Raw genomic sequence first — 14,393 nt, forward strand, 5'->3', positions numbered from 1 at the left:
AAACACTACAAATTTTCACACTGCACAATTTGAAACTTTAGATGAATACATGATACCTTAACAATGTCATAATTGTACAGTTCTCAAGCTACAGTTGTGTTTATCTGTGATAGTAAAAGTTTTTTATATTGTTCTTTTCTTGTCAGCTTGCAGTCCAGGCACTTTTAAGTCCAAACAAGGTGAGGGATTCTGCTCGCCATGTCCACCCAACAGTCGGACAAGTTCTGGAGCCGCAAGCATTTGTTCCTGCCAGAACGGCTTCTATCGAGCAGACAATGACTCACCTGAGTCAGGATGCACTAGTGAGTAACTTTATACTCAAACCCTAATCTTCACTTTCCATGCCATCATTTTGACATTAGTTCACCAATTTACTTTACCGGGATTAGTTTGCAAAAATATCATTTTATTCAGCTGTATATCACTCTTTTTTCTGTCACACTAAAAAATGTAATTCCCACGTTGAAGAGCACTGGCATATCTTGTTTGTTTTGATGTTAAAATAAGAAATGAATTTTTTTGCAGCTGTCCCCTCAGCTCCACGCAACGTCATCTCCAGTGTGAACGAAACATCACTGGTGCTTGAGTGGAGCGAGCCCCGTGACCAAGGTGGCAGAGATGACCTTCTTTACAATGTTATCTGTAAGAAGTGTCTGCCCGAGCGTGGTACCTGCACCCGGTGTGATGACAATGTGGACATCTCTCCCCGGCACCTTGGGCTGACCGAGAGACATGTGACTGTCAGAAACCTTCAGGCTCACACCCAGTACAGCTTTGAGATTCAGGCCGTCAACGGAGTCTCCAACAAGAGTCCGTATACACCCCAGTGTGCATCTGTTAACATCACCACCAACCAGGCTGGTAAGTTTAATGGGTTTACTTGCTGGGAAATTAAGATGGTAACTGGTTTCCAAATGGTCCAAGTTATTCATGGTTTTGTAGATAAATTGTCATTGTACAAAAAACACTTACAAAACAAAAATATATGGAAATATATTGTAAAATATAATGAAATATATTAAATAATACATTTCCATGTATTGAAACCAAGGCCTTATATTTTTATATATGAATAGGAGCTATTTATTCTATATTGTAATGTTGTAATATATAAACCACGTACTATTTCCTAAATATTTTTAAATATGTATCACTGATATAATATATTGAAATGTAATAAATTGAAAGCTTATTTAAAAAATATATATATTTGTGCATAAGGACAACTCGAGCCGGTTTGACCAGATAGCAGCTTGTTAGTTTTTTGGTCAATTAGCTAACCAACCATGTGTTGGAAAGCAAAGATAGCAACTTAAGCTGGATTTTCCAGCAGCATTTAATACATTTTCTCTTCCATGAGTTCTTTCAAAAAAGGATATTGAAAGACTCTTTCTTTACATCCTCTCTGGCTCGAAATAGCAAAGCATAATGGTTTTAAATAGGATACTTCTAACCCACGACACTCTACCCAAAGAGCTCAGCCCACAGAACGTATCAACACCAGAGAGCAATGCTACAATTTTCAATAGCTAAAATATGTAAAATATAAGTGTGTTTTGATAGCGAGATGTGGAGATGCATTAACTTTCATGCCTACAGCCTCTGATTGTGTTAGCATAGGTTTGAATTGAACACTGGACTTCTCAGGGTCACGCACCCTTAGCTATGCATACATTTAATCCTTTCTTTAGCTAACACTCTGTGTTAGAACCTAGCTACAAGCATGTTTGCTATCAGCGATTGTTCACCGGCATTGTAATATAACCTGATCTTTTATTACGCCTGGGTCAACCTTGGGGTGACACGTTCACCCACATAGCATCCCATCCCCATGGTTCCAGAACTCAGGAGGGTCTTTGATCAGATTATCTAGCCATTATCCCAGGGCTGTGCCTAAATAGTCATCCACCATTTAAGACAAAAAATAAATATGGGTGACCAGCCCTAGTGGCGTCATGGTTACTTCCACTGTCTCCGCAGGATGAGGCCCCTTAATCCCGGGTTGAGAGTAGGCAGGCAGGCTGCCCAGGGAGCATTGTCTTCAGGGTGTGCATTTTTTTAGCAAAGCCTGGGTTAGGAGGTTGATGGTGGGATGGGGGGAGAGTTTGCTTTTGAGGAGGACTGAAAAAAAGAAGGCAGAATAATAAAGAACTACGAGCAAAAGATCAAAGAACCAGACCTTGGGATTAAAATGTTTTTAACAAGTGAGGAAGAGAGACAGAGGCAAAGCAGAAAAGTTGGCAATGAGAGGTACTGTAGTGTGCGAACAGGACTTGATAAAATCAGAAACCTGAGATGCCAACATCAACCCTGAGGACAAATGAGGACAGTACGGATTATGTAAAGCTAGGTGTTAAAATAGGTGAGGTGCTACAGAAGCACGCACAAGTAACAAGTTCAGGTCAAATTTCAGCTAAAAAACACACAAATAAATATCTTATTTAATTTCATTAATATAATACTCTAGGCAAAAAAGACATATTGTAAGCAAAATACCAAAACAAACTTGAGTGGTTATAGGTGTGTGCATTACTTAACATGTTTACATGAGCGTTTATGTTCTATAGTAAGTGGTAAGGACTGCATCTGCCAGATACTAAGAGGCTATCCACACAGAGAATGTTTTAGCTGTATACGTAAAGATTTTGTATCACACCAACACAAAGCCATGAAAAGGGCAAAAAGATTTGATAGGTAAAGCTCAGGCTTTATGTGGATGTGGCCTAAGCCTTCCGGTTTGTCTGTCATAGCACCTTTCACATAGGACTTAAAGGTGTATTCTGTAGTATAGAGGCAGGTGCCCTGAAAGCTCAAGATGGACAAGCAGCTCTTTCTGATACTTACACTACAAAGCAGCTATTTGGTAATCCTGAATATGATCACAATCTGAATAAATTTGAATTCCAGCTTTCATTTAAATAGGATTTCTCACATTTTCCCCACATAGCTCCCTCTTCAGTTCCTACTGTCCTCCTGATGGGGGCCTCAGCCAACACGATGAGTCTCTCCTGGCTCCCGCCTGAAAAACCAAATGGCATCATCTTGGATTACGAGATTAAATACCATGAGAAGGTAAGGACCAATGCAAGTCAATGAAGCGAAGGGCATTCCATCACAATTCCACCGCTGTCATCCTTTGCTCTATACATAATCGTTCATCCTGACAACAGCATCAACCCTTTCTCTCTCTCCCTCTCTCTCACTCTCTCTCTTGCGTACCCTAACACTCTCCTCCTTTGCTCCTTCTTCAATTCAACTCTCTCCTTTGAGCGCTGATACCACGAGGCAGTCAGTGCTTGGCAGGGATGGAGGCTGTAGGATTTAGAGGAGAAGAAAGGGCCGGGCATATCTGCAGTGTGTTTGATGTGTACTGACAGATTAAACCAGAGCTGCCAGACGCTTTTGGGTACTGGCTGGTTTTATATGGCTTGTTTTATCACTGTTCCCGCAGGACCAGGGAGAAGCTATTGCCCACACGATGACTGCCCAGCGCAGCTCGGCACGTATTGAGGGTTTGAAGCCCGGCACAACGTATGTGGTGCAGGTTCGGGCCCGAACAGTGGCAGGGTATGGCCGATACAGCAGCCCCTCCGACTTCAGCTCCAACCACCAAGGTGTGTAAACCATATATTCCAATAAATGTTTATAAAGATAATTTTTTTTTATTTGCCACATTGGTGTTCATTCAACAACCATGTGAATTCCATTGTAACCTGCCATCATTAGGCACAGATTTAATTTAGGATAAAATGTAAAACCATGTGTGCAGAATTATAAGCATATCAAGCATCAATGCAAATAAAATAAATTTTCTTTTTATTCTTGAAATATTTCACGAGGAGAAATGTTATAAACAGATTTGACGAATACTGTACCCCTAAATTGAACATTTAGCACTTTTACATTTTTTTATCTATGGGTTTCTTTACATGCACATAGCTGATTCAGACAAGACGCTACAGGAACAGTTACCTCTTATTGTGGGCTCTCTGACGGCTGGCCTGGTTTTTATCATCGTTGTTGTTGTCATAGCAATAGTTTGCCTCAGGTAAGGAGTTCAACAATTTTATTTAATATATATATTATTAATATTAATTAATATTTGCAGTTTTGGATGATCTTGGAAACTGTAGCCATTAGTCTCAGATGTTCTTGTGCTTTATATTACATTTCCTGCTGTATCTCTCTTCTTGATCATTGGCACTCTCCATCTAGTGGCCACCTTTCATTGCCACAGTTCAGAGGAGGGCAGCTGTTTATTTAAACCCTTATCATGCAGAAATTCTCAATTTCCACCCTCTTTACTTCTAATCAGAATAGTGTGTCTCAGCATCTTAACTTGCCTCCAATTGAAAAAAATGTAGGCCTTGGCATATTCCGGAACCACATTTGAATTGGAAATGAGATTCAAATCACCAGCGGGTATTATTGGCCCGGTTACCAGTTAGACAACAAAGGAACCACATTAACATGTACTATGAGGGGGGCTGGGTTTGTTGCACTTTCATTGCATTTAATAGACAGATAGTGGAAAATGTGTGGAAGAAGGAATTAAAAGACTAGGTGGAATTAGCGATTCCTTGACATATTAAATAAGAACAGGAGGGCTTAGACTGCTACTGTTTTTTATGCCTTACTGTCTTCTATTCGGTCAACTGAAGTGACACACATCTCTTGAGGCTAAATATGTTGTTCTCATAATTTGCTTGTCATCCCCCTTCTTTAATTGACCTCAATTTATGTCCTTAAAGGGGGCTGGCTGCAAAGAAATACAGGTCCAATCAAAATGCTTATTTTGCAACAGCTTGTGAGGAAATCATAACTGAATGTATGATCTTTGGTTCACAGAAAGCAACGCAATGGCTCCGAATCAGAATACACAGAAAAACTGCAACAATACAGTAAGTCTCTAGATATTTTACATGGTCTGTTCTGACTTTCTGTGCTTTCTATATTCTGTATTATGACAGTGTGATTCATATGGCTATTCAAACTATTGAATCCCCTATAGTCACCCCGGGAATGAAGGTCTACATTGACCCTTTCACCTATGAGGACCCTAATGAGGCCATCCGCGAGTTTGCCAAAGAGATTGACGTTTCCTGTGTGAAAATCGAGGAGGTCATTGGTGCAGGTAACCAACAACATAAGCTCCTGAGCAACAGGGGGAAGACAGCTAGGCACACCCAGGCCATACCTTTAGAGGACTTCACTCCAAGCGGTACTTCAAACACCTCAACCCGCTAAAAAACCCAACCTTTGCACCTTACTTATGTCTCTAACGGCTTTACTTACAAGATGGAGCTTCTGGGGTTATCTTCAGAGCTAACTATAGAGCTGCCTTTCCTGCTACTGCCCTCTGTTAACTCACCAAACCTGATGGAAACCTGCCAGAAAACTAATTGTCCTCCTGACCTGATGACCTGTTAACCTCTCTATCCATGGTTGTCCTTCCTGCCCTTGAGACCACTTACCTTTTTATCTTGATTGTAATATTAGCTATAGAGTAGAGGAATGTAGTGAATAATAATCATTTTTAAAAGCAAAAGCAGCCAAACTTGAGGAGCCCCATGCCAGAAAACAACAAATAAGGCTTTTAACATCTAGCACTGCTGCCTGAACCCATTGCTTCCTAGCTTCAGCTAAAGTGACAAACCCCTACCATGTCCTTCCCTATCCCCTCTTACACCTATGTCTTCTGTTCACTCTCTGACACTTCTGTCTAGAGCACAGACACAAGCCGTCCAACCCCCCCAAACTTCTGTCCCCACCTAATTTCACCCCTACCACCCTTTCTCCCTCCAGACGCTAAGATCCCCTCTCCCTGACCTTTGCCCCTTCTATTCTTGCCTTACTTCTTCCATTTCCTTTTTTGTACCACAACCCCAGCAACTTTCCAAGAGCTTTTGCCATTAAAGCATTTTTGACCCCCTTGCCCCTTCCCCCGCCCCTGGATACACTCCAATAGCACCACCTTTAGCTATGGCTTCTCTTGCTGTCTCCCCCCGCTTCCCCCCGGCTCCTTGATTTTAACCAGTAATTCTCCCTCTCCCCTTTCTCTTCCACACTCCTCCACTCTTCCCTTTCCTCTCTCCACTCCACCCTTTCTTCCTCTTTCTCGTCTGTCCTCTGCTCATATAGGAGAGTTTGGAGAAGTATGCCGTGGGCGTCTCAAGCTCCCTGGACGTCGTGAGATCATTGTTGCCATCAAGACTCTGAAGGCAGGCTACACTGAGCGCCAGAGGAGAGACTTTCTGAGTGAGGCTAGCATCATGGGCCAATTTGACCATCCCAATATTATACGCTTAGAAGGGGTGGTTACTAGAAGCCGGCCAGTCATGATTGTCACAGAGTTCATGGAGAATGGAGCACTGGATTCTTTTCTCCGGGTGAGAGATCCCAGTAGTCATAATAATGTTACAGTAATATTTCATGCTTGGGTTTCTGTAGCAGAAGATTGTGTAATTGCAAGTATTTTTTAAAGGAAATGATGTACTTCATAAAATGTTACTCCACAATCTAATTCCCTACCTTCACAGCAATATAACACAAGGATCAGCTTTCTAATAAAATGTTCTTACATAACCACTTGATACAAACTTCCTAAATCATCTAAGTGGCTATAATAGACAGTGTAGCTGCTATCTGTGACATTCAGACATGAATCAGTTGTCACATGAGTCAGATCGGGAACGTTAAAAACACACTGAGAGTATTGAGGGATGACTTGTTATGAATGAGATGGTGATTCCTCCGCTCTTCCAACAGCTAAATGATGGCCAGTTCACTGTCATCCAGCTAGTCGGGATGTTGAGAGGCATTGCAGCTGGCATGAAATATTTGTCCGACATGAACTACGTCCACCGAGACCTGGCTGCACGTAACATCCTAGTCAACAGTAACCTGGTATGCAAGGTGTCTGATTTTGGCCTTTCTCGCTTTTTGGAGGACGATCCCACTGATCCCACGTACACCAGCTCACTGGTTAGCAATCATTTAATGTCTCAATATGTATAGCAGTTTAAAATGACTGGCCTATAACTGGGATTAAAAATCTGTAAATTGACATCTGTAGGGAGGAAAGATCCCTATTCGCTGGACGGCTCCTGAGGCCATTGCTTACAGGAAGTTCACTTCAGCCAGTGACGTGTGGAGTTATGGCATCGTCATGTGGGAGGTGATGTCATACGGCGAGCGCCCATACTGGGACATGAGCAACCAAGATGTGAGTTTTTATTGCCTCTACTATTTATTGTGACTTAACCATTAGGGATGGGTCACAATGGTCAATTTGGTGCACAACAGTTCCCTCTTCAATTATGGAATGGTTTATCTGGATTTTCTTTTCGTGTTTGTAGTAGTGTGATGAGTGTGCCGTGCTGTAGCTGTTAGACAGTCTGCACTGTAAAACCCTATTGAGGTGTTCTAATTCATTTTTCCTTCCATAGGTGATAAATGCCGTTGAGCAGGATTACCGGCTGCCTCCACCCATGGACTGCCCCACTGCCTTGCACCAACTCATGTTAGACTGCTGGGTTAAAGAAAGAAATTTGAGACCCAAGTTCTCCCAGATTGTCAACACCCTGGACAAACTTATTCGCAATGCCGCCAGCCTTAAGGTGGTCACCAGCACACATTCTGGGTAAGGGCTCGCATATTTCTGTCAGGTTCAATACAGTCAAAAATGATTGACTATTAGCATACATTTTACAATGGCGGTATGATTCTGTTCTGGGCAAAACACTCCGTGCCCATCCATGCAGCCAGCATGAACATGAGCATTGAATGCAGTGATAATCCCACTCAGGGTAAACAGAACAGAACAAGAACATGTCATTGGTTCTTAATGACATTTAAGTGTAACACATAATGTAAAGTAATATAGACTGTGAAAAGAAATAACAGTTGAGTCCCAATTGAAAATGTGAGGTGGAGCTGGGGATGATGGGAAAGTTACGGATTGCAGCTTTAATTGCATTGCAAGTTACTTTGGAGAAATTTTGCTTAAATATAATAGTTGGCCTTTTAACATTAGCTTCTACACTAAGTAAGCTTTATAAATACTCTGAAACACTGGAAACCAGACTCAGTGAGTCAAAGTCAATAAATTCGGCCATAGTCACAGAGGCATTTGAATTAAAAGATAATCAATTTAAGATTATTTTCAATTGACAAACAATATTATAAGATAGGAAACTGAAGTTATGTAAATTAAGATGACCTAGAGTCAATAAAACATTTGGGATAAATGCACCATCACAAGGCTATCGATCGGTTTGCCTGAGATGCTTGCTTTGGTCTACACTTACTATAGTCTGTTTTGTTAAAAAGACCACAAAGTTATATGTGGGTTCTTATTGGGAATTGACCCACCTCAGGGCATTAGCTTAAGGGCTGCATCTCTTGGGGAAGGGCCATTGACAGTTGGGAACTTAAGGGAGCCAATACGCCAAAGATCAGAGGATATAGGAAGAGTAATTAGTCAATGTAATGCAAAGTCAGGAATTGTTTTAATTAGCAAGTAACAAGTTAAAAGGGCCAGTTGAGAGGTGACCCCCCTGCCGGGCGCAATGAAAGAACAGTGACAGTGGCTGCTGTTTGATGCATTCCTACTAAACTGGGATTGTTTTGCTACAATTTACATTAGAGAAACAATGACAGTTTCTGTACATCTTGAATTAAGAGTAATTTAGTTATGCATAGACTCGTCATTTGGTGTCCCTGCACGTTTCTCCCATGATGCACTACAATCTAAGACGTGAGAGCCGGGCCATCTCTAACAATGCTCTATTAAGAAAAGTTGCCTTGCAGGTTAATGACCACAAACCCTTCAGCCCTAAAGGCAGCTTATTAAAAATCACTCTTCCTATCCATCTACAGACCTTCTCCTCAATAGAGGCTCTGTTCTGTCCTTATTAACTTCTTTCTTCTACTTTTAATTGTTAATTAGTCCAATAGCATCAAAAGACAGTGAGGTTCAGCGGAGCAAAGAGCTTGCATGCAGCAAATTTTGCATCACTGTACCCACTGCACAAGCTTTATCGTTGTCGTTTTTAAGACCCAAATTTGGACAGATCAGATCTGGGCTCTGTTGGTTTTAGTCTAACCCATCTACAATTTGTTGGAAGAGTGATGCTTTTGTGCATAACATTGAATGTAGTTGTGCAACTAGAACATGTTTCAGAATCAACATCCTTTTCGGTTACAGGTCAGGGGGAAATTTAGTATTGTTTAATAGTAATGTTGATCCACCTTCTTATTCTGCAGACATGATACATATCAAGCCAAGTGTTTTTGCTGTGTCAAACCAATCCACACCCTCCGAGCCTTACTCTGAGGAGCACCCATAGCTTCTTTGAAGTTCTCTCAGATGGGCCTTTGCATGTCTCTGGCCAGTAAGCCACGGTGGCACGTTCAGGCCCTTCAGGACACGAGAGGTTGTGGTGGGGGATTTGGGGGTGAGGTTTCGGTGGTGGAGGCCTGGCGTGACCTAACCCTCGCTCTCTTTTTATCTCCACTCCTCTCTTTTTCTGTAGGGCCTCCCAGCCACTTCTAGATCGCTGTATGCCTGACTACACTACGTTCACCACTGTGGGTGACTGGCTGGACGCCATCAAGATGAGCCGCTACAGTGACAACTTCCTCAATGCAGGCTTCGCATCCTTCGACCTGGTAGCCCAGATGACCTCCGAGTGAGTGGCCGGTCCTTAGTCTAAATTGTTCTCTTTGTTTTATGTGGACACACAAAAGCTCATAATAAGGTATTTGCAGATAAGTCACATCAACATCCCCCAATACGTCTTAATAAGTCCCAAGGGCAGGGCCATTCAGTTTGGTCATGGAAGACCACTGTCCTATTGAATGTAGTTCCAACTCTTCTTTAATACACCTGTGCAATTGTTTTTAAATAGTGTGTGAGATCTCAGGACAGTTGCTGAGTGGAGCTGAATATCAACATGTCTGGGACAGAATATTAAATGCCATCAGTTATTAGAAGGGTTTAAGCATGTTCTCTTCATCTCATGCTTTTAATTCACTGTAACATTTAATCCACAGAAAATGTCATGAACAAAGAACCTTACAAAGGTCATTGTCCAGAAGGGAAATAAAGGATTTGTCAGTATGTTAAATGTCTAGGTAGATGTGAAGAGAGCAGTTAAGATCAAATAAACTAATAATGGAAAAAATTATAAATTCATCATACCTATTAAAGTTTAATAAAGGATGGAAGCAGCAGTAATTTGTTTCAATTTGGCAATTTGACAGAAAGACCAGTCGGTGGTTTTCTCCTGCTCTTAATGACTAGTAATTCTCCTAATGGGCTCCATTTATTATCATTTTATACACCATTGTTGCCTTGATGGGGCCAACAGTGGGAAAAGAGAGAAAACACATTTATGTCGTGTGAAATTACTCAGCTTTTGCCATGTGCTCTTACAGATAGGGGGCTCTCCAAAAGCGGTCCGTCTTCTCAGCTTATCAGAAGTTATAGCAAGATTTCTAGCCTCGCATATAGCGTTGTGAACTAAAACTTGGTGTATGGATTGGATTTCCTTAGCCATGAAGGACACAAGATTTTCTCCTCTTTATCACAAAGCCTGTGGTACTTTTTTACCATACTCACTGTACAGTGTAATGACCGTCTGTCTGTTGTGCGGTGAAATATGAAGTGTCTGAGGTTCAACTAGTAATTCTTTCTAACCATGCTGTGTAAAATTTGACATATGGTTGCCTAAGGTGCTAAAACTAGCAAATAATTGACCAACCTTTGACCTCCTGTCTGAGAATTGGCTTTCTAGCACAAACTTATCTCGTGTTTAGCCAAAGGGTGGGGCATCTCTATTTGAACAACCTAGCAACAATTTGTTCACCTGTCTTTATTCCCACGAGAGTTTATTCCTTAGCTCCACTCTGTTTTTGAATGTATTTTGTGTAATATCTGTTTTTCCTTTGTTGTCGTTTTCTACAGAGATCTACTTCGGATAGGTGTGACATTAGCCGGCCACCAAAAGAAGATTCTCGGAAGCATTCAAGACATGAGACTTCAAATGAACCAAACGTTGCCCGTCCAGGTCTGAGTTATGGCAGGCCGCAGAACTGTTCTAAAGAGGACGAACCCTAAAGTGGACGAACCCTGATGCCTGATCATCTCTGCTAATCGGATGAAACTGGCTTGCAGTGCCTCGGACAACCATTTCTTTTCCATTATCCTGTTTTCCTGTAACGACTGCATTATTTTACACCCGACAGGATTAGATACGATTATTTTGTACTTGTTTTTAAGAACAGAGAGAAAAGTCTATATCCCATGCATGTCTCACAAGGCTCCGGTGTGGGGTTGCGTTTGCATGCGTGCGTGTGTGTGATCTTTTCTTCAGTGAGGCTGGCTGGGACACACCCTATCACGAAAGCCTCCCATAATGCATTTCTCCCTAAAAAGGATTCTGAGGGCGGACTCTCCTGAATGAACGCTGACGATGGATGAGATACTCCTCTAATAGTACCGTAACTTGAAAACACATGGAAATAAACTGAATAGTGTGAATATATGTTCACTGGACACGTTTGCGCAGAAATCCCTCCAATGCTAGCAGATGTTTTATTGTGTGTGTGATTTTGTGCATATTCCCCATCTTCATATTGAAGATGTTTTATTTAAAGGCACATGCCTCAAACCGATAAAAGGGAGAGCCACAGGCAGGGGAAGAACGATCTCAGATGCCACAGGAACGGAATACGAGGACAATGCATTTGTCCACTAGGTTTAAACTGACAGAAGGACTTCCTTTAATATACCTGGTGAACTCAGGATGCTCAGCTGCGTTTATCACTAGATGATTTCCATTTTATTTCTCTTTCTTTACTCAGTTTTAGTTTCTGTTACATGTTGAGTTGACATTAGCAATTCATCAATTATTATATCAGGATTCCTTAGCAGTTGGGACGGAGGTTTGTGATAACTACACTGCTAAAAAGCTGTTTCTTCTTAAGTATTTACCATGTTTTACTAGTAAAATATCTAAGCATCCTTATAGCAAGGTTTCTGTAAAGCTAAATTAATAAACATCATCAACAATATATGAAAAATTAAATCCAATACGTGAAAGTGTTCATACCCAATTGGCATGTTTTTAACCTTAAATCCGAGACAGAAGTTAGTGGCTGCACTGTATCGAAGCACATTTATTCTTTTAAGGATGTTTCGACTTTTTACTTGAAAACAAGATAAAAATCTGATTAGGAAAAAACAAGTGTTTAAACTGTAAATCACTGGCCAACGTGCATCTGTGTGTTTGAATGTGGATGTGTGTACGTTTGTGTGTCTATGTGTAAGAATTATGCACACAATTTCTGTATATGACATGAAAACTAAGGCATAACATGAATTGTGACAAAGAGCTGTAGTTTATATTTATATTCAGTATATACAAATTTGAAATTTAATTTAATTTTAATTTCCCAAGGTCAAAAGATTGAATTAATTTTAATCACTTTTTAAACAAACAATTTAATTAAAAATATTTTAATTAATTTGACGCTGCATTCAGTATGTTGGCATTCATGCAACACCTTTAAACAAACTGAAAAGAAAACAGACATAAAAGAACAATAGACACATTGTTAAAACATTTGGCATGGTGTCATGAAAAAGTGTTGCTGCGGTGGAATAACGATTACAGAGGAAGTTCATTGAAATTGTTGTAAAAGAAATGAATAGGTGTTGAACATATAATAAATGTGGGGCAGATCCAGGGTAAATCTCTGCTATATTAAAGATAAGCCTTTCCGTCACCATCACAAAGCATGATTGTACCGATTCTCAGAGATAAAGTTCACGCACCAAACGTTTTGTTCACATTTCCAGGACATCCGAGGGCGTTTTCCAATGAGATATTTTGCTAGAATGGTGATTCGCTGGAGTTTATGTGACAAAGCAGGAGACATAATACAATTTTTTGCAGTTATTGTCTTCCACATAGTTTCCTGACCCTAGTCAATGCAGTTTATTAGTTTTGCACAAATATTATACATTATATTTATAAATGCTACGTCTAGTAGATTAAAACCGATCACAAAGTGTCTGGTCTTGTTTCATCATAGAGAGCCAGTGTGTTTGCAGCTTGAGACGGATGACTTTTTTAAATGGTTTTATGTTCTGGTCTGCTGAAATTAGTTATGTGAAAAGCAAAACAAGAAGTTTCATAAGTTAAGAACTTTGTGTGTCAAAGTTTTCAAAGAATATCATTAACAAAAACTTTGTAAGAACCTGTGGTTGGCTGAATCATACTAAAGATAGTCTGCACAGTAGCCTAACCTGTTTTTTTCAGTCATTTTAATCATTTGAAAGATCCCGTGTGCCTCTTTTTTTCCCAAGAGATCCAGGTAATATAAACGTATGAAGTGCTTTCTTTTGGTCAAAATTTTATAAAGGAAAACATCCTTAAGGATGTTATGGATCTTAAGATGTTTGGCTTTATATTCGTGTTACCCCTTTCCTAAAATTTAATGTCTGCACTGCTACAAACTTACAGTGCCGTAAACTCTGCTGCTTTTGTCACATTCGATTAATCTGAAAGTGTAATCTCTCATAACCGGATATGAATGTGTGAATGTTTGTGTGTGGTAGTGTTTGGGTAAGGTGCTACTGTCTTTTTTTTTTACTGAAGCAATTTTAGAACAGAACTTGCATGATTTTGGTTCAATACATTTGTGCCAATGGTCTCCCAACATCATCTCTATCTTCCTCTCCTCTCATGTCCCTCTACAATATCCAATATGTTTTTTTTTCTGAGCTACTATTTTATAATAAAATCAAGCAAACATTTTTTTAAGCAGTTAAGACTTATCATTACATCACAAAATCAGCAAAGTGTCTTCTGAGTGCTGTACTTGTATTGAGAGAAGCAACCATTTCATGATTATTTCTTTTTTTTCAAAAAGCATTGAGATGTATTTAATGGTAAAGACAAACAAACAACAATTAAATAATGCATTCTTGTAGAAATATTTTTAAAAAAAAACTTTTGCAATTAAATTATTTAAGAAAATACACGTGTTTGCTGTGTGTGAATTTTTGAGTTTTTACATGTCTAATACCTAGCTTCAATCTTTTTGTCTGTTGTTGTAGTTCATTGTCTGGTTAAGTGCTACATTTTCCAGACATGTTGAGGCCACAGATTCCTACCTAATTGAAAAGCCTGAGGATTTTAAAGACCGTCCTGTGTCTATAAAGTGTTGTGCTATGTGTTGGAGAGGGAGCTTTGATCTTTTACAGGTCTTTACATTTTTTATGCCTTGCAGACAAGACTCTTGTGAGAATGTAGAGATCATGTGCTCCTCAGACTGCGAACACTGACATATAACCACAATTTTTTTTTAAAGTATTTTATCAG

At 40.1% G+C, this 14,393-nt stretch overlaps 1 protein-coding gene across 7 annotated transcripts in view; it reads left to right on the forward strand.

The window, feature by feature from the left end:
• Positions 1 to 14,041, forward strand: part of ephb3b (eph receptor B3b) — a 42,458-nt gene extending 28,417 nt beyond the window's left edge. The window contains exons 4-16 of one of the 7 annotated variants that reach the window (XM_079471159.1): positions 147 to 302; positions 526 to 861; positions 2,948 to 3,072; positions 3,452 to 3,614; positions 3,940 to 4,048; positions 4,849 to 4,901; positions 5,012 to 5,134; positions 6,142 to 6,389; positions 6,769 to 6,984; positions 7,076 to 7,225; positions 7,449 to 7,642; positions 9,537 to 9,692; positions 10,970 to 14,041. In XM_079471159.1, coding sequence (XP_079327285.1) covers positions 147 to 302; positions 526 to 861; positions 2,948 to 3,072; positions 3,452 to 3,614; positions 3,940 to 4,048; positions 4,849 to 4,901; positions 5,012 to 5,134; positions 6,142 to 6,389; positions 6,769 to 6,984; positions 7,076 to 7,225; positions 7,449 to 7,642; positions 9,537 to 9,692; positions 10,970 to 11,078 — 2,138 coding nt within the window. In that variant the 3' untranslated portion in view covers positions 11,079 to 14,041. Of the gene's footprint in view, positions 1 to 146; positions 303 to 525; positions 862 to 2,947; positions 3,073 to 3,451; positions 3,615 to 3,939; positions 4,049 to 4,848; positions 4,902 to 4,999; positions 5,222 to 6,141; positions 6,390 to 6,768; positions 6,985 to 7,075; positions 7,226 to 7,448; positions 7,643 to 9,536; positions 9,693 to 10,969 lie in introns of all 7 variants that reach the window. The other 6 variants (XM_079471156.1, XM_079471158.1, XM_079471157.1 and 3 more) reach the window with 6 other exon arrangements.
• Positions 14,042 to 14,393: the final 352 nt, after the last annotated feature.

Source organism: Barbatula barbatula (assembly GCF_947034865.1).
Source record: "Barbatula barbatula genome assembly, chromosome: 13".
NCBI lineage: Eukaryota > Metazoa > Chordata > Actinopteri > Cypriniformes > Nemacheilidae > Barbatula > Barbatula barbatula.